General features: G+C 43.5%; 1 protein-coding gene across 2 annotated transcripts in view; it reads left to right on the top strand.

Annotated features, from left to right (window-relative positions):
* Nucleotides 1-19,929, top strand: part of Tox3 (TOX high mobility group box family member 3) — a 103,499-nt gene extending 83,570 nt beyond the window's left edge. For both annotated transcript variants that reach the window (XM_085682036.2, XM_085682035.2), the window contains exons 4-7: nucleotides 7,743-8,012; nucleotides 12,033-12,260; nucleotides 13,939-14,019; nucleotides 17,920-19,929. In XM_085682036.2, coding sequence (XP_085538162.1) covers nucleotides 7,743-8,012; nucleotides 12,033-12,260; nucleotides 13,939-14,019; nucleotides 17,920-18,681 — 1,341 coding nt within the window. In that variant the 3' untranslated portion in view covers nucleotides 18,682-19,929. The remainder of the gene's footprint in view (nucleotides 1-7,742; nucleotides 8,013-12,032; nucleotides 12,261-13,938; nucleotides 14,020-17,919) is intronic.
* Nucleotides 19,930-20,996: the final 1,067 nt, after the last annotated feature.

Genomic DNA, 20,996 nt, shown 5'->3' with positions numbered 1-20,996 from the left:
ACGTTTTCTGCCTGCATTATATGTCCTGTGTACAGGGTCTGTGTGTTCTGTTTGATGTTGCTTTGGATTTATTTGTGATAGCGTGTCTCTCTCTCTCTCTCTCTCTCTCTCTCTCTCTCTGTGTGTGTGTGTGTGTGTGTGTGTGTGTGTGTGTGTGTGTGTGTGTGTGTGAACATGGTGTGTTGGTGCTGTAGCGAGTGCATCAGAGGTGGTGGTCGAAAATTGAGGAAGGGGAGGTAGAGGAAGCACATTTGAATGTGAAGTGTCTAGATAAGTTCAGGAGAGAGGGAAAAAGCTGTGAGGACTCAGGTCTCAGAGTCTGAGCACTTCACATGCTAATATCATGCTTAAGGCACAGTCCAGGTAGATTGTATTTATGATCAGAAAAGTGGGAGTTTATCGCAGCAACGTATTTCACAAATTTTTCTTACTTTACACAGTCGGCATGGTTCTAATTTTGATTAAGTTATTTTTTGTCTCTATAAAATGGTTTTTCTGCTCTCTTATACTTTCAAAGAAAAAAAAGCTTACATTCAAAGAAATAGCCCACTGCCAATTAATACATTGTTTTTAGTAATGTCGCTTAATGTGTTACAGATAAAACAGTTATTTCATGGGTCATTAATGTGTTTAATGTGTGGAACGTTCTATTAAAACAAGCCCTTATTATTATTATGAACATGTTCGCTGCCATTGTCAACAGAGGCTGTGCTGCTGAATTCCATAGGATGGTTACCGCTCAGCCATTGGGGACTGGCGAGTTCTCACACAGATTGAATGATTGCTTTGCCTGTGTATTTTAAGTCAGGTTGCTGTCAAACCCATTTACACTGTTAGTTAACAATGAAAAAGAAGCAAATCCCTCACTTTTAGTGGGCAAGGCCTCCACTAAGCAAAGTCTGAATTACGAAACGAAGCCCATTAACCACTCCCAAAAGCTAGCACCTACTAAGTAAGCACTATGGGCGATTAATTACCAGAAATGGAGTATATTATTACTTACAGCATTGCTTGTTTGTTTGTTTTACAATCAGTGCCTCCTCTCTAGAGTATCAGAACTCACAGTCTGATTGCCTAAAGATGGTTACCATCAAAGACACCTTTCACCTTGTTGTTGCTCTGTTGGACTGACTGCCAAATACGCCAGACACACTCCCTCCTGTTGCCCTTCTCAGTAGAGCAGGTAGCCTTGAACCACCCGATGCTTATAATATTCTTTCTGCTTGGCCTGTAGATATCCTGGCTCTCTCACAGGGGTGCTGTGCTGCCTAACACAGAGTCAGGGTTAACTAGAAAAGCAGGCATGTGCTTCGAACTAATAATCTCAGTTAGCCCGGGTGCAGTGGTGTGCACGGCAGCCGACTTGGTGAGTTTTGAAGGGAGCTCTTCTTCAACAGTGACATGGTCACCTTGGTCCCATGTGTCTTCTCTGGAGCTTGTGCCGTCTGTAGCTGTCTCCAGACCTTGTCAATCAGTGCTGGGGGACTACAGAGGCGCCATCTTTAAAGTCCAGGCTCCTGGATACAGCCTGACATGATGGCACAGGAAGTGCTGGAGGGAGGTCACTCTGGGTGGTTGTCCCAGATCCTGACTGCTGCAGTGCTTACCCAATTGCCACCACCCCCTCCCCCACCCTCACAAGAATCTAGAAACTCCAGGAAGGCAGGGAGCTCGCCTACTGCTACTTACTAGCATGGGGGCTGGTCTGGGTCTGGGGCTATCTCATCTCTCCAATGTCGGAATGAAGGGAAGGAAGGACGGGGAACGTGCATTTGTTCATTATAAGGCATACTTGACTGCTACTCCAAATCGAAGGGAAGGAAGCTTAGAGAATAAACAGTTGGAAAGCTGAGTTTCCTCTTAATATAGGAAATAATGATGGCGCTGACTCTGCTAAGATGGAGAAGCAGCGTGGCGATGTGGGTGACATGCCGTTGAGTGCTTGATAGCAAAGCGGGAGTTTTTATTTTGCAAAGACACTGCTAATTAAAATGAGATGATTCTGCGTGAAATTCCCTGTGGGTAAATCATAAACATGAGATCATAAACCTGAGAGTCGCGATTAAGGAACGTTGACCAGTGTAAATACTTTGAGTGGGAAGTTGGTGGAGTAGGGGGTTGGAGAGATGACTCAGCCCTTAGCTCATACTGCTCTTGCAGAAGAGCTAAATTTTCTCCACACTCACACTGGGTGGCTCACAACCTCCTCTAATTCCAATTCCAGGGGATTGACTGCCTCTGACTTCCATAGGCACCTGTACTCATGTGCCTGTAGCCCCCCACAACACACACACACACACACACACACACACGTGCGTGCACGCGTAATTGAACATAGAAAAGTAAATTTTAGAAATGCAATTGGTCGAATAGGAGTCTGTGGTTCTTGCTGGCTTGCTTAGTGGCAGTTGCTCCATGGTCTAGAGGTTGGAAATATTACTGGGTAAGCATAACTGTTTGCGTGATTGTTGTTAATGTGTAAATAAAATTTTAACATTGCTATAGGACATGACTAAATAATTGAGCATAAAATTGCTGGCCTGTATTTCTTATTTGCAGCTACTCTGGTATTTTTAATTCAATGTAATATTTATTACAGATAATTGTTTAATTATTCCAGTTCTCAGGAAATATTGATTAAAAACTGCCTCAGTGAAAATCTATTTAGTCACACTCTCTCATATTTGGGTTATTTGCTTCTTAATTGGATGTTGTCCTCCAGTGTGAAAACCTGATGTTGGGCTGTTAGAGAGAAAATTTCCTCGACACCGCAAGTAGAAAATTTGCATATGAAATTTAAAATGCCTTTTATGATATCAACCGAGATGGGAGGAAGCTCTATTTAATGAGTGTAAGAGGCAGAAAAATAATACGTAATATTTAAAGGAAAAAATAATAAAAGTAAAGGCCTATAGTTTACATTTGGGGAGAAATGCTAGTGGGAATATTTCTGTCTGTGCTGAGATGAACTGCTGCTCAGTACTCAAGCGTGAAAAGGATTTCAGTATGAATGGGATTTGAGTGTTCCTGGCTCAGACAACGAGAGCACATTGTACGGACCTGCCCCTGCCCCTGGCTCACCCTAGTCCTATGTGCCATTTGCAATCATGGTTGTGTTGTGGGGACTTAGATGGTCAGAAAGGTTTTTCTCAGTAGTCTTTTGGTGTTGGTGAGTCAAGGAGAAAATCGTGTTGGGAGATAATGTTTCTTTCACACCTTTCTTTTGTCTGTAAATAAGGGAAAGCGGACCTTGGGCTGTAAACTTAGGCAGCTCTCAGGGTTCATAGACCCCAGGTTATAACTTCTTCCTCTGGGTAGTTATCTGGTGTTTGGCTCAGCACCTATGGTCTGAGTCTTTCATTATGAGACATTCTTTTCTAATACAAAATTGTCCACATGTCAGCAGTTCCATTTGGGGTCAGGAGAGATGACTCCGTGGTAAAGATTGCTGCTCTTGCAGAGGATTGGAATTTGGTTCTTAGCACCCACACCAGATTACAAACTCACAAAAGCTTGTAACTAGAGCTTCAGGGGATCCAGTGCCCTCTTCTGACATGCCTAGGTACCTGTGCACATGTGTGCATAGCTAAACACACATGTGCACGCACGCGCGCGCGTGCACACACACACACACACACACACACAGTTTAAATAAAACACGCAGTTAAATGTTTAATATTTAATAATAGGCAGGGCTTTGGGCAAATTAAGACAACATGGAACTACTTACAGAAATGTCACTGATTAACTTCTTGTTTAAAAGTGAAGAGACCCTTTGACCAAATGCAGGGAGGAACAACCCTCATAGCAGCGACCCTTTTGTTGGGGCCATGTAGATGTGTCGTACTCACAGGCCCAGAGACAGCCAGCAATACTTCCCCATGAAAGATCATGAGGACCCAAGTCTGCCCATCCCCAGTGACCTTCTACAGTTGGACATTAATTCTTGAGTTCTCTTCGGACGCTGATTGAACTGGTTACCTAAACATTTTGTGCCTTAGCTCTTGGGACTTTTTGTGAAGGAAGTATCCTGCCATCTCTCTACCTATCTCCTCTGGCCCATTGCCATCTATCCGCTCCTGTCCCGTTTCTCCTCTCCTGGCTGATTCTGCTCCGAGCACCCGTGATACTCTGTGTTGTCGCCCTCAACTTGCACACGAAGCTTCCTCGGCTTGGAACATGAGTTTTTCTCAAGTGTTGAATGAACACTTGACCTATTGTTATGGCCCTTGGTTACTGTAAGTGAGATCCTAGGTTTAAACCCAGAGCCACAACATGAAATTAAATAAACAAATGAACAAACACACGAATACATGTAAAAGTGACTGACATTCAAATCGTGTAGCTTACAGAGGTCCAGCTCAGGACTTGGTTGCCCATGAAAGTTGACTGCCGAAAGGTCTTTCTAGACCTAATTTTGCATAGTGGAAATGATTTATAAAATCAAGTCATGTTTCTTTGGGCTTTGGTTTTGGTTATGTGTTTCCTTGGTATTTCTACTGGGAAAAGCTGTGAGGTCTTCTGGAGAAGAACATACGATGCTTTTGTCCCTTGCTTAGTTACAGTAAATATATGACGTGCCATCTCCACATCTGTAGAATGTTTCCAAGAATCATGTTTGACTGATTTTAGTTTGCAAAGATTGAGAATGGGTGCCCGTTTGGTGCTCAATATGAACTTTTGAAAAGGAACTGACATTCTTTAGGGAAAATAATAGGGAGTCCTAAGAACTCCCCATATCTTTTAAAGATTACTTCTTATTAGAAAATGATGGGAACCGATGAGGCTCAAGTGCTTCTGAGCAGTTGTTAATAGTGAGTGGCCCTACGGAAGCTTGAACCGCTACACTATAAAATCTGTAGTGTAGAGTCTATAGGCACGATGTCCATTCACCTTATATGAGAGTCCTCCAACAAAGAAAGCTGTGATAGGGTGACCGGGAGCCACGAGGAATATTGGCACATTCTGATGAGTAGATTATATGAATGGGAGTTTCCTGGAATATATTTCAGAGAGTTGCTGGTATCTTGTCCTTTGGGAAATACAGAGGATGGGAGAATGGGGTTAACAACTTTCTGGGTCCGAAGAATTTATTTTGGCAAAACCTTGGCCTTGCCACCAATATTCTTCACAATAATTCCCCAACTGCAGGCGAACACTGCCTTTTTAAATGAAATATAATGAGAGAACTCAGATTAGAAAGCAAATGGATGGTGGCGGTGGAAAGCCTGGGGTCCATTCTCTTTTCTTTTTGCTGGTACATCTGCCCTTAGGGTAGCATGGCTCATTCGAACACCATTTTTCTATTGAGCAAGAGTCACTAGTCAGTGAGGAGTGACCCATAGTCTCACCCATGTCTGTCTAAGAATGGAGCAGTATTAGTGCCCAGTCCCAGGGATTAAGTGAGGAAACACATGCTGAGTTTAGCTCAGACCACAGCATTCAGGAAACACCCAGGGAAGGTTCCTTACTAGTCCTCCATCAGGAGATCCCCAGAGCAGCCAGCTCCATAATAAAGGTATGAGTGGCAGGTGACCTCTGTCTGGAGGACTTGGTTCTTGGCTGCCATTTTGCTGATGAGAATCCATCCGCAATGCTGTGTTTGGTGACCAGCCAGTAAGCACCTATCTGGGCTGATTTTGGCAGGCTTTGGAACAATGAGAGTCAGGTCACTCCTCTGTGGAGGTTGAAGCCTTATACTCAGACTTAGTTAACACAACCATGGCAGTTAACTGTGGCATTATTGCCCAGTCAAAATGAAATATTTAAGTATATACTCTGGAAGGTGCTTTGTGACAGCTTTAAAACCTTCAGATGTAAATCTGAAAAGATTAAGAAAACATCCCAGAAGGTATTAAAATAACATGAATCAATAAACTTTGACTAAGAGTAGAAGTAAATGAACAATGATAGAACCTCAAAAGAAAATGAAAGACTGGACAATAGCTCAGGATTTCTGAGGGGGAAAATCCCGTGTAACCCCAACACTTTGAAGACGGAGTCAAGGAGGATTAGACGTTTGGGACTAGCCTTGGTTACATAGTAATTTTGAGGTCCGCTTTTACTACATGAGACCCTGTTTCAAACAAAATGAAACAAAATCAGGAGTTCAGAGCCAGCCTTGGCTGCGTTTAAAGCCAGCCTGGGCTACACGAGATCTTTTTTCAAGCAAAACAGAAATTATTAAACTTCGGTTTAATCTTTTGTGCTCTCTTCTATGCTGTTTTGCCTGAGTCGTGTTTTAGTTTCCACTTGTTTGTTTATTGTGTTTATATTTATGTATTTACTTTATATTTCTAAGAAAAAGTTAAGACCCCTTCTTGTTGCTCCAATCCTCTTATAATGTGACCATTATTAACAGTTAAGGTCACTTTTTAAAAAATAATAGGGACTTTCTACAGTTACACCCCAGTTTATCTCTTCCCATCTTGGGTGCCACTCTAGCCCAGTAGTCACTGCATGGAAGTGATTTTGTCCCTCAAAAGCATTTCTATAGGGGAGGGGAGCTGCTCACTTCTAGCGGGTGGAGGTTGAGGATGCTGCAGAGGTACCCCAGAACCCAGAGGACACAGCCAACACCTCCAGTAGAGCCGAGATTGAGAAACCCAGCCTTAGCTCAGTACACAGCAGTCTGAATCCCTGCTTTAAAAAGCTTCCTAATGCTCTGTTGCATAGTGAGGTCATCATTTCTGCAGCCAGTTTGCTGTGACATGGCTTCTTGCTTAGTGGCAGGAAGACTATGTAATTGAAACTGTTCAGTGTAGCTACTGACAATTCCTCTGCTTATTTTAAAAGAAAAAAAAAAAGCCTTACCAGAAAGACTCCAAAAAGGAACAAGAAGGAATTCTTAACCTTGTCTATAAAGTGAGATTCTGGGTCTCTGGGAGTCAAGAGAATTAGGTTTTAGTAAAATCAAAGGCTCACTGCAAATGACAAGTCTGAAAGAAGCGGCCAGAAAGATATGTCTTTATTTCTCCTTCTTTGGTATTAAAAAGAAAGGAAATAGAAAAAGTCAGCAATAGCCTTAATGGTTTCACGTAACTCCCCAAACACGGAAGGCTACTTCTCAAGTCAGGAAAATAGTTTTCACAGAAAATTAATGCTGACGGGGATGTCCCCACCTGCTAGTCCCGAATATTTTTAGAAGTATTAGGACATTAAATCATGGTTGGCTATCAAAAGTAAACAAAAACAAAGTGGGTTTAAATGAAAGCCCTGGTGTGGGAGCCAAGACACTGACTGATTTCCAGGCGCCCTTGGTCGTGTAATTCAGAACCGCGATGTCCCCGGTTAGTGCGCAACCGCACAGACGGGATTCTCTATGCCGACAGAGTCTGTTCTGTGAAACCACAGCTCCATGTCTCTCTGGTCGCTCTCTGCTGGGAATTTACAGTTCCACAAGGGTACATCAGAGTGTGCCCTCCTCGCACACAGTGGGCTAGAGGGTCATGGGACCACTGCTGGGTATGAGAGGGATGCAGACTCGTTGCTGAACCCCTAGAGGGTTGGTCTCCATTGGAAAACTGTGTTTTAAGAAAGGTCATCCAAGGACCGACTTACAGCAAGACAGCTGGGTTGCATCTTTGCATTTTGTGCTTCTGACTTTTCATCTTCGTATTGTGTATCTAAATGTCTTGTCATCTCTGCAGTGGCTCTGACTCACCTACAAAGTCCCTAGCCTTGCAAGTTCATTGCTCTTTGGGAAAACTAAACTCCTTTCCCCTTCGCTCTTCTCTTCGTAGGATCAGAGCCACACACAAGTGTCACAGTACCGCCAGGATCCCTCCATGATCATGAGGTCCATTGTCCATATGACGGATGCTGCTCGCTCCGGGATCATGCCTCCGGCCCAGTTGACCACCATCAACCAGTCTCAGCTCAGTGCACAGCTGGGCTTGAATTTGGGAGGGGCCAGTGTGCCCCACACATCTCCTTCACCTCCAGCAAGCAAATCGGCCACTCCTTCCCCTTCCAGCTCCATCAATGAGGAGGATGCTGATGAAGCAAACAGAGTAAGTCAGAGGTGGCCCAGTATGGAGCCTAGCGGACAGCTGAGCCAAGTGCCTGCTAATATTATGGATCACATTCATGGTACCACCTTTTTCTTCATGGATTTGGAGAAACCTTTTAATTGATGGTGGTTCAAATTTTGGGGTTTGTTGTTGTTTTTCTTCACACAATTTTTGGGGAAAGGATCCTGGAACAGAAGTTGGGAGACCAGGTCTCCAAGAGCTGTAAGACAAATCTCTTAAATCTTTTTAGGCTTCACTGTCCTGCTCTGCAAACGGGAGGGCCTCTACTCCGTTTCCAGATACTTTAGATGCTTCAGGAATTCAAAAGTGCTCAGGTTCTGTTGCTGATATGAGCAAGTTTCAGCCCTTTGTTGGCAGGCCCCATTTCAGTAGTGTCGTACCTCAGGGAGGGCCGCTTGGTGGGTTTGACTTAGTCTGTGCCTTTGCTTTTCCCACGGAGAGTGCACTTTTGAGTACATACGGATTGTAGGTGTGACTCCTCTGGATGCCCAAACGGGTAATGCCAATGAAAATGAGCGCTGTGATAGTACACAGTATGTGTGCTTACCCATTATGGTGTGTTCTAGACCTATTCTGTGTGTGTCAGTTTTCTTGGGTTTTAGTAATGTAAAGATTTTTAAGAAGTTGGGTTGAGGGGTGTGCAAGGCTCTGAGCTTAATCCCCAGCACCACTGAAAAAAAAAAGAAAGAAAGAAAAAAGAAAGCAGTGTTGCCCAAAGGACTCCTCATCTGGTTCTGAATACCAATGTTAAGACTAGGGCTCGGTGTGATTGGCATAAATGATGCCAAGTGTGCGGAGATAGAATCACTTCTGTTTGGGATAGTGAATTAAGGAAGACTTTATTAAGAAGGTTGTATTTGAATTAGGTCTGGGAGGATGCTTAAGTTTGTGAGCCAGAAGAGAGGGGCCAGCATTCTGTGTGTTCATTTATGAGTGCCATGAAGTTTGATACAGGAAAGGACAGAAAGAGAAGAAATGGCTTGGGCATGTGGGGTGGCGTAGTAATTGAAGACTGATCATTAGCACACAGGGATGATGTAATCAGACTGATGCTTTAGAAGAAGCACGTTGGCCTTCTGTGGAGCACAGTACACAAGGAGGGTCAAGAGAAAGAGGAGATGAGTTAGGAGAGACCATTATGCTTGCTTGTTTGTTCTCATCCAAAGAAAGAACGGGCATGGCATACCAGGCTAATGAGGGGTGCTGATGGGGTGTGGTACTCCAGTGGAAACGATAAAGTGGATTTTGGTCTGAGCCAGTGTGGATGGGTCTGAGCTGAAGTGGGGGACGTTTAAGGTGCTTACATTTGAGACTGGACCCCAGTCCTTCGAAGTTGGAACTTGGGAGTCGGGGACCACGTGTCAGACAATGTAAGGAGTAAGTCGTGGCCAGAACTCGGAGCATTGTTATCTTAACTAACAAAGGGAAGGAGAGGAACTAGAGAAGGCCGAGAGATGAGGAGAAGAGGAGGGAAGCCAGACCAGAATAATATTGCAGAAGGCACAGGGATTTAAAGTGGAGGGTTTGGTTGTACGGTGTCTCATCAGCACCCAGCCAGGCACAGAGCTGACTGGTGCAGAGTTAGTGATATCCTTCTTCATGGAGGCTTGACTGTGGTGGGGAAGGAGGCACAGGCTGTGACTGCTTAGCCAGGTAAGTCTGTCTTTTCATGGCCAGCTGGTATCCTTCCCTCCACTTGCATGCATTCAGGTCCTGTGTCTAACAGAAATTGTCCAGAAGACCGCTCCCTGCCTTACTCCATTTTAAGTGAGGGTCTGGGTTTATGTGAAGACTAAGAATCCAATTCGTTACATTTTAATCCAGTTAGCTGAGAAAGGAGGATTCAAGTAATCACCATATAACTCTTCGGTGAAGGTATTTTTCTAGCATTCTTAGTCTTTTGAAGTCAGCTATATAAGAGATTTGGTTTATTTTGGGTTTTTTGAGGCTATATCCTGATGTGTTGTTTAAACTGTGGGAGTCTCCATTTCGAGTTTAGTCGTAGAAAGTAATGATGGTTAGGACAAATTGTAATTGTAGTTTGCCAAGAGAGGTCTCAGAACCTGCCAACTTTTGAATATGGCTTTACAGAGGACATGATCCAGCTCTCCTCACCGAGAAGAGCTGCATGGGAAATCCGCATACTGTTCGCACCAGCACTTGCCAGACTTTGCTCTGGGAAGAAAATGAACTTGACCGCATTTGAAGCTGCGTTGCTTTATCCTCGTTGTGTTGAAAGACAATCCGGCTTCCATAAAGTGTCCAACTGAAAGATGTCTGCTTCCCTAGCAAGTTTTAGGTCATTGGGTAGAATTAAGCAAGTCTCGCTTATTCTGAAAATTTAGAAAAAAAGATTATGGAGTCTACAGAATTATCAAACTAACTGTGTAAGTTATGGAGACTGGTCTTTTAGGAGGAAGGGAAGTGAGTCCGTTTGTATTGCTTTATAGATGTGGCTGTCACTTAAAAACAGGACAGTCTGGAAGGCAGCCAGTGGTTCTCAAAGGTTTAAATATTCAGTGTTCGCCAAGGAAAGTTATTGTTTATTCTGTTCCTCCTTAAGAATTTTTAGTAACTGAATTAAATTCCAAATGACCCCCATTTAGAAAGTTTTAAAACTCTTGTAATACCTGAATTAAGATTCGAGATCATTAAAACCTAATCTGTTAGTAACTTGGATCCATTATTGTTCATCAGGCCCAAGCCTGGCTTTTAAACAGATTTTTGCCAAACACGTGAGGATTCTTGATGAAACTAACCACAGACGAGTGTCTTTACTGTGCCTACCCTGTGATCTAGGTCTGAGATAGTTGAGGTTGGTGGGTCATTGACCTTCCTTCACTGGGTGGCTATGATGTGGTCAATAAGAAGCCAGCGATAGGACCAGCAGGGAAAGCTGGGTGGTCAAGAGCACATGCTCTTGCAGAGGACCTGGGTTCAGTTCCCAGCACCCACATGACTGCTCACAACCTTCTGTTCCAGGGACCCAGTGCCCTCTTCTGGCTCCCATGAGCAGTGCGGGCATGTGGTGGCTAAACCGACATGCAGATAAAACACCCATATGTGTTAAATAAAAATAAGCAAGTAAATCAACAGCAGGTGATAGCCTCAAATGAACACGAAGTGTGACTGTGTATCCATTTGGATGTCTACCCGCATCACTTGTAGGGTTCTAACTTGAGAGTCCATACTGTGGTCACGTCTCTGCAGTGCTGTTGGGTTCAGGGTCACTTGCCTTGTATCATGAATAGCTTTCTTGTGGCTCTCCTGTTAGTCTTGGTGATCTTACGTATCAGCTGGTGTTCTTTTACACGCTGTTAATGTTACGAAGCATATTCGTTTCTTTGCTAGCGCTAGTTAAAGTGGCATTTTTATATTTCTCGTTATCTTGTCCTTTAGAAAGTCGCTGTTTTAGAAAATAAAGGTGACCTTTCCTTTTATTGTGCAAGTGTGGTGATTACAGCTAATTTCTATTTGCACTTCCAGAGACTTATTAGCACAACAACCTTCTTGTAAAAAGGGAAGAAAAAAATCAGCCATACGAAAATCAATTCTGACCAGTCGTACAGATGGCACGTAACTGTGACAGGGGGCCGTGTTTAAAATATCAGAATATGATCCACGTCCAAGACGTTATTAGGTTTTCCTTCTAACCGCCCTGACTGAACTGTTGTGCTCATGCGTTCGTGTGCAGCATTGTATATAGATAGCGTCGCCTGGTGCAGAGGGTTCTGGCTTTCATTACTCGTAATTGCCATAGAAAGCATATGTTGCGAATATACTGAAGCTACTTCCGGGTCTCATTAATCAGTGTTCTAAATGCTAATCTCTGCTGTCCAGTTAACTCTAAGCAAGTTCGCCCCTCCCCCGCTTTGGGTGGTGATTCATCTGTTGATGGTCCTTAACAAAACCTTCAAAGAGCAACTGTGGCTTGGAGTAAGTCTTGCTGCATTCTCTGCAAGTTCATTCCAGGCAGTGAATTCTCTTCCTGCTTTGCAGGCCGTTGGAGAGAAAAGAACGGCCCCAGATGCTGGCAAGAAGCCCAAGACTCCAAAGAAAAAGAAAAAGAAAGATCCCAATGAGCCTCAGAAGCCAGTGTCAGCATATGCCCTGTTTTTCAGAGACACACAGGCTGCAATTAAAGGTCAAAACCCCAATGCAACCTTTGGAGAGGTCTCAAAAATTGTAGCATCTATGTGGGACAGCCTTGGAGAGGAGCAAAAGCAGGTAAGACAGGCATCCATTGTGGGCAGATATTTAAAAAGCTACCAGATTATTTCTTACGTCTGATACAATTGCTTCTTAAGAAAGCCTGTCTGTCTAAGCTATGAACTAAAACACACACAGATAAATCCAACCAGCTCTACTTATATTGATTTCTAGTCGACTTATGGGTACATGTTCAAAATTTGCTCACGGAAGACTTGGAAGAAATCCGGGCAGTAGCCTGCAAGCCTAAACTTTTGATGATAATCTTTTCATTTTAAATAATGTGGAATTTTCCCCTTTGTTCAGAAAGGACCCTACAAAGGGATTAGATCCATCCTGCTTGCTTTCCCATTGATCATCGTTCTGAACCCTCGTGCTATCCTGGTGTATTTCCAAACTTTGAAGCTGCCTCTGCATGTCTCATTATTGTCACTGGGCATTTGAAATTTCATTCCAAGTTCATTTTTAAACTAGGTAGTACAAGAGGTATTCAAAGATTAGCCATGCTGGTGGGAGATGCTTCCTCGGGGGCCTGCTCCCTTCTTCAGCTCCTCAGCACAAATGAAGGGAAGAATGGGGTCCTTTGGAGTTGGTCCTCCCCTGCTTGCGTAAAACTCCAATTACCTTTAACAGGACTTTTATGTGTCTATGGAAGAATAGACCTCTATCAGTGCTAAAACAGAGCGATTGCTTCAGAAGGGAGGAGTGGAGAAACGCACACCATGAACTCCTTGTTAGCTTGTTCGTGACGATGGTGTGACTACTGCATGTACCTGTTTGTTGGTCACATGCTTATTACCATACACAGTACATTCTGTCCCCAAAATACAATTCTACGGAACTAGGAGACTGCACCGCAGACTTACCATATTCTGGAGAAAGGGTTTTACTTGAATCTAAAAGCCAGCCATCAGACTGCTTAAGAAAAGTGAAGCCCAAATCTTGTGTAAGGCACCAGTGCTGAGTAACTCCCTTATCTCAGTCCGACAGTCTTTCATCTTTTATTATTTATGACTTCTCCTTCTCTTTGTTTCTCCAAAAGAAGCCCAAGATTGGGATGCTGCCATCTTTTCCCTTTTGTCTAATGAAAAAATTTGTGTGTGTATTTATGTATGTGTGTGTATGGATGTATTATGTATGTGTATGTATGTTTAGTTTGTGCCAGGGGCCACAGCATGTTGAGGGGGGCAGGGCCAGCTGTCAGGAGTCATTTCTCTCCTTCCCATGTATGGGTTCTGAAGACTGGGCTCTGTCAGGGTGAGCAGGAGACCCCTCTCCCGGCTGACCATCTCATCAGCCCCTAGAGTTTGTCAATAAAGCTCCGATTTGATGCTGTTTAGGAAGACCTGTGAGAAGAAACCCAGTTTTACTGGAATTTGAGCCATTTGTAGGAAGCCGCTCCTTGGTGCTTGTTCAAGGCCTAGCGTGAAGCTTTCAGTGGCAACTTGAGATCATTCTCCCTTTCAACTGTGAATGTTAAACTTGGGCTTGGGTGTAGGAGACAGGGTTTGTTATTTCAGTGTGTGTGTGTGTGTGTGTGTGTGTGTGTGTGTGTGCGTGAAACATTTGAAGAACCAAAGCCAGGGAGACCAGGCTTTTAGGTGAGGTCTGTTTATGTGACCTAATTTGTGCAGCAGGTTTATAGCTAAGAATTTATAGCCTGAGGGTGGTGCTAATTGTGGTCTTATTTTAATAGGTATATAAAAGGAAAACAGAAGCTGCCAAGAAAGAATACTTGAAGGCCCTGGCTGCCTACCGGGCCAGCCTGGTTTCTAAGGTAAGTCTGCTACCATGATGGCTATAAGGAGTCATCCTTGTGTGCTGAAAACTTCGGTATGGCTTCCTAAGAGTTTCCCATTAGACACTACTCACCTGATGGTGTGAACAACAGGAGCTCCTGTAAGCCGCCGAGGCCGAATTACCGCTGACCGATTTGCTGTTCTTTCTGTTTGTGTTTGTAGCCATATAGATACATTTTAAACAGCCCCTGTGCTTCCCCTGTGTCCGGAGTAGACCTGGGTTAAGGTCCTCAGTTTGTATCTGGAGGTGTGCTTGTCAGGCATTTCTGAACATACCATAAGTTCTCTGGTGGCTACATTATCGTAATCAGCCCTGGTGCATTTTTGGCCATTTGTTTCACATCATATAAATAAATAAGTCTCATGATTATTTAAAATAAAATCATGTTCCAAGTACTAAGACACAAAGTATATACATTATGCATAGACTATGCAGTGATGCATTTTAAAAGGCACTAATATTCCAGAGCAACTCTGCTCCAGGTCATTATTCCCTTGATCCAAAAGGAATGTGTACTCTGTCTGTCTGTCTGTCTGTCTATCTATCTATATCATCATTATTGATCTGTCATCATCATGTCTATCAATCTACCTATCATCATTATCAATCAGTCTACCTATCATCATCATTATCTGTCTGACATGCATACATATAAACAGACAGACAGACAGACAGACACACACACAATCTACTCATCTCTCTGGCAGTACTAGTGATTGAACCTAGAACCTCATACAAATCAAGGAAACACTCTAACGCTGGAATCCCACCACCAGACCTAAGCTCCTATTTTATTTTACCAATTAGTTACTGAGGTGTTTTGCCTTTCTCGAATTGAGAAGGGTTCTGGGGTAAACTGTTTAGACTAGCGGGCTTTTGCACTGGATTCCTCTTGTCTAAGAAGTCAGTTCCATTTCATCCTTATTGTTCTCTCAAGTCCATAAGGCCTCAAAGCCACGTTGAAAGGGCTGCCTCCCTTTCTTCTCTTGTTCACCCGAGTTGTTTCTTCTTTGTATGACGATCCGCCACTGGCAGCTCTGCTGAATCAGATCAACAGAGGGCCTCCAGCCTTTGTTGACGACTCTCGGGACACTTCCCACTTCATTAGAGAGAAATCGTTTATCAGGGCAACAGTGAAACCTCTTTCCTGAGATTCTGGAAGGTGCACACTGGCAAATACACTGAGTCTGAGCTCAGGTGTGCAGTGGATGGAGAGTAGGCTCTATGGGCTATGGATATTGTAGTGTATGCAAGCACATAAAGGTATGGTTGATTAATAGGTGGGTAAAACTTCAGTGTGTGCTTCTTAAGTGGGCGAGTCTGCCTTTGGTTTGCCCAGAGGTGAGGAGAGGTCATCCTCGTGAGTGAAAGGGTCAGCAAGTGACCATGTGTGAGTTTAAACTGAGAATCACTACCTGAAAGGGAAATAGCAAGCAGAACTGGGATCCTCCAGCCTGTGACCAACTTAGAAGGGATAACTTAAAATATTGGGACCAGAGTCAGGATTCCCAACTGTTTACAAATGTGCGTTAATGACCCTTCACCAAAAGAATTTCAAAAGGATAAGTTTAAAGCTCAGTTTACTTCTTAAATTTGGTACATGATGTTCACAGGGACCTAGGATTTATAGTTAGACCGCTGGAAAGGAACTAAAGTAATAACTGAGGTCCGAGATCAGAAGGATTTCAGCCTGGACCCAAGGAGTGAGGTGGTCAGTGACACAGTGGCCCCCCAGGAGGCAGCATCCAGTGGTCCAGGGTGGCTGCTCTACCCCTCTTTGGAAGAATTGACTGCTTGGGGCTCCACAAGTTCAAAAGATGATGAGTTGAAGACCTACCAAACTTGCCTTCATGGTGAGGACGGATGCAAACCAAATCCTGGTAGTAAGAGACACTGATTCATCAGAATTTGGCGGCATGAGGTCTTGGTCTTTGAATATAAGGGCTGCAATAAAAGAGACTGGCAATGGGTTTGAATGTTCCTCTATAATGTGTGCCTCTGTGTGCAGAGCCCAGGACCCCCACCCCAGTCTAGAAATCTATTGTCTACTGAATTTAAATCTTCACAGAAGTTACTAGAAGCGTACAATTAGATTTTCAGGAAGTAAATCGGGCAGGCACCTCCACCATCACCAGCCCTGCTTCATTTACCACTGAAGTGTCACCTTAAGGCTCCCTGATGCCATTGTCCAGTGTTAACAGTTGTCATAGTTTCCTCCTGAAAACTAGCCTGGAGATCTTTAAATACCAGAGTACACGTGGGTTGCATTATGAAACCATGTGTATTCTGTTTAGTGAGTCTTCTAACAAATCCTAAAGCTAATTTTGTGTATCTATAGCGTTGTCTTCCCTAAGCCTTGAATAGGGCCCTCCTGTAACATTCAGTCACACTGGGTCTTTATACCAGAGAGCGCTGCCCACTGAAGGGTGTTGCTTCACAGTGGTCTGTCAAACCAGAGCCATCGGCTACACTGGGTGACACTATATGAGGCCTTTCCCGCGTTCCTTCCAGTAGCAGAATTTTATAAATCTGAGTCACAAAAATGCACAAGTAAATATTTAAAATCATTAAAGATGTCTGATGATACGTGATTGTCCCACAGTATCCTATGCTACCCCCCCTCCCCACTTTTAAAGAACAAACACAAAGGATGGGGAAATAGCTCAGTGGTAGTGTACCTGCCTAGCTGGTTCCCTCAGCACCACCAAAAACAAGTCAAGCAAGCAAAGTAGAACAATACTGGTTTTATGAAAAACCAAGGGTGAATCTGTTTTTAAGGTGAAATATTCCAGCCACTTCTGCATTGTGAAAGAATTCATTTTTACAGAAGTGTGTGTTTGGGACAAAAAAATGGAATAGCTCTATCAGCATTGTTTACTGGATTATAGCACTATATGAAGTTTTGATGCTCTCTCTTCATCTGTGACTATTGGTAAATTCTGGGGGCCTTTGGAAATGGTTGTTGAACCCGAAACACTCCTAATGTCATGAGATGCTTCCATTTTATGTCTCTGAAGAATGTAGCTATGTTTTTTTGTGTGTGTGTTTGAGTGGCTACTCTGGAAAATAGTTATGCAAATGGGGTCTTGACATTTTCTAGCAATTTGGTCTCTTGCGGTGTTTGTTGTTACTCGATAACCGTTCTGAATTCAGAATGCCAAGTTAGTTAGTTCTCCTGTCATAACTTGTTCATGTTATAACATGTTCAGTACCACGTGATGCTATGTTGTCGAAGGGGAACCGAGAGCTACATGAGCGAGTAAACATGCTCCAGTATCTGGTGATGTCTATTGGTCGAGCTGTAACCCATTGTCTTTCCGCGTCTGTTCCTGTGATGGTTAGAATGATGAAGGATTGTTGCTCCTACAATGTGCGTCAGTTATCTTGGACCGCAGTTAATGCTGTGTAACAACCGATCCCAAGCCCCGGTAACATACAGAGATAAGCTGTGTCAGAGAAAGCCAGGTAGCTGGCCGGGCCTTCAGATGGAGTCCCACTCTTCTGTCTGAAGGAGTAGCACTTCTGTGGTTGGATGCTGACAGTGGGCTGTGAGGCAGGACCACAGAGCTGTCTTTCTGTGAGAGCTCTAGGTACAGAGAGTGAGAGCAAGGGTGTGCCATCCCCTAGGGCACCAACATGGAACTGGAATAGTTTCAATCTCATCCTGTTCCGGTAACCAAGCAAAGGCACCACACCAGCCAAGACTCACTGTGGAGCAGAGCAGATTTGACTCTGCCTGCAGGAAGTGCTTAAGCAGTCACATGACAAAGGCCATGGAGCCCGGGCAGCATGAATTTTGGGTGGCTATTTTCTGAGTCAGTGTATAGTATATATCTGTAGATTTTAACATTCTGGAACTTTGTCCCTCTCTGCGCAGGCTGCTGCTGAATCAGCAGAGGCCCAGACCATCCGTTCGGTCCAGCAGACTCTGGCATCAACCAACCTGACGTCATCCCTCCTTCTGAACACACCACTGTCTCAACATGGGACGGTCCCAGCCTCCCCTCAGACTCTCCCACAGTCACTCCCTAGGTCCATTGCTCCCAAACCCTTAACCATGAGACTGCCCATGAGCCAGATCGTCACATCAGTCACCATCGCGGCCAACATGCCCTCGAACATTGGGGCTCCACTGTTAAGCTCCATGGGGTCGACCATGGTTGGCTCAGCAGCCTCCACCCAGGTGAGTCCTTCAGTGCAAACCCAGCAGCATCAGCTCCAGCTGCAGCAACAGCAACAGCAGCAGCAGCAGCAGCAACAGCAACAGATGCAGCAGATGCAACAGCAGCAGTTGCAGCAACACCAAATGCATCAGCAGATTCAGCAGCAGATGCAACAGCAGCATTTCCAGCACCACATGCAGCAGCACCTGCAGCAGCAACAGCAGCAGCAGCACCTCCAGCAGCAGATCAACCAACAACAGCTGCAGCAGCAGCTGCAGCAGCATCTTCAGCTGCAGCAACTGCAGCACATGCAGCACCAGTCTCAGCCTTCTCCCCGGCAGCACTCTCCGGTCACCTCCCAGATCACATCCCCCATCCCTGCCATCGGCAGCCCCCAGCCAGCCTCTCAGCAGCACCAGCCTCAAATCCAGTCGCAGACACAGACTCAAGTATTATCGCAGGTCAGTATTTTCTAAGGCGCGCGACCCACGGATTTGAGTGCACCGAGGAGAGAGGCAGAGGAGGGAAGGTGTGCGGACTGGAACTTGTCAGTTGACTCTCGTATGCAGCAATGTGTAACCGATCAAACGGTCCTCTCAAGTGTCTATTAGATAGGCAATAAGAACTGCAGTGTAGCTGGGAAGCATCTTTTAGCTGACTGTACATCACTTCGTTTTTAAACAAGAAAGCTGCGCTCTGTCATGTGCTGCCTTTTTTTATTTATTCAGGCTATACCTACAATATGTGAATCAGAACAGTTTAATGAATCTCGGACATCCTGATTGACTGTACACTGGCCTTTCCGAGTCGTAGAGAGAAACAATGGCCTTATTTCTCCAGAAGGGAGTGAACCACGCTTCCAGGCTATTTGAACTTCTGAAGCCCTAAAATAAATACTAAGTACAAAGCACAGTTGTAACTACCTGAAATATGAAGATCCTGTTTCATACAAACATTTGTATGATGTGAATAGTTGATGGCATTTTTTTGTCATGAAAAAAATAATGTAAATCACAGACTTTTGCCAAAGCTCTTATTTTTTTTCTAAATCTCTCCAGAAAAAAAAAATGCAAGCGATTAGATTCAATTATTGACTTATTTACTTACTTCTCATTTGTATCCATGACTTCTCCGAATCAAGCCACAGTATATGTTGTGAACGATATCTATGGCCACTGTTAGCCCGTTACGTTCATTCCAATTAGAAGAAATGTGAATACTATATTACGTGTTTTGAGTGACAAGTTTCAAAAAATAAAAACACTGTATTTTTAAAAGGGAAATGCACTTAAAGGAAACAGTTATCACAAAAGTTAAGATTTAAAAAGAAAAAGCAAGAGTTTTTATTATGATGTAATAACCAGAAGAATATTGAATATTTAAAAGGCACACTACGTCTGAAATAACCAATGTAAATATTTTCTTTCTGAGTTGTAAGTTTTCATATCATGTGTTGTAAAGTTTTTCCTAAACCAGGCTTTAACGTAAACACTGGTGACACACACCACTCACTGCTACATCGCTTATTGTGTTTTTATGCTGTTTTATACTTTTTTATGAGTTATGATAGCAGCAATTAAGTTGTTTGTATTTTGCTTAACTAAAACAAAATGCTTTTATCTTGCTATAGAATAAACACATTTCAGTAAAATCTGTGGGCTGTATTTTGATGCAACGACAAGGACACTGTTCACTTTTCAAATAAAATGGAATGTCAAATTTTACTTTTGGTCCCTTGAATACATTAAGATGGGGAACATGGCATCGACCAGTCTTGCTTGAGCGGAGCACCGTCCTCCATTTTCATCTGGAAAACACAATATTCATGACCAAGAATTTGGATTTTACAGCCAAACACCAGGGCCCTCCAAAAAAGACGGGAACTGTTGTTTTTTTTTTTTTTTTTTGTAATTATATTTTTGTTGATATGTAAATGTGATACAAATTATTTCCATATAAAATACAGGTAAGATACAATTATATTTATGTAAGGGAAAAAGCAGTTGTCTTCTGTTCAGGGCTAGCACTGGCCGCCATTGTACTGTTATTTCTATTAAAAGGAATGGTTGGTCCTCATTTTGAGGCCAAAATAAGGATTTCCGTGCCCGTTTCTCCCCTCTTCCTCCGCTCCGTGGTGGCTTCTCTCTGAGAGCTGTGTGACCAGGATCCCCAGTTGTCTTGCATGATTAATTACAGCATCTGTCCTGTCTGAAGCTGTAATGAAGAGGTCTTGATAAAAATTGCAAATTACCACTGGCAACAGCCTTAAACTGCTTATGATAAAATGAAAATTAAAAACAGCAAGTGTCAGCCCTGACTGGAATCCTAAGCTGGAGAGAGGGAGTGTGTGCATGGCAGCCTCCATTGCTACTGTGTGCAAGCCGATCAAAAATAATAGAATATGGATTCCTCCGAGTTGTTGTACTTCAAAGATTATTTACTGTATGTTGTGGGTTATGAATAATGAATTTTTCTTTCAATATTTCATAATCCTCTCATACTCTGTATTATGTACAAATATTGAACAGCGAGAGATTCTGATTATAAATTTATAGGCTTCTTGCTGTAGAAAAATTTATGTCTAAATTGAAGCTTTTCATAAGATGTATTAGTTGACAGGTATCAGTGTTCAAACAGTCCCCGAAAGATGCCTGACCGCATCTACAAGGGCCCAATTGTGCTCCACAAAGCAGTGAGCTGCCTGCCGCAGACCCATCAGGGCCAAAGCCAGTGCTCAGAGCCTCTCTGAATGGAAATCAACATTACATAGCAATAAGAACCATTTGATATT

The sequence above is a fragment of the Myodes glareolus genome, chromosome 22 (genome assembly GCF_982192425.1).
Source record: "Myodes glareolus chromosome 22, mMyoGla1.1, whole genome shotgun sequence".
NCBI lineage: Eukaryota > Metazoa > Chordata > Mammalia > Rodentia > Cricetidae > Myodes > Myodes glareolus.
This window is presented reverse-complemented; position numbering and strand designations above follow the sequence as displayed.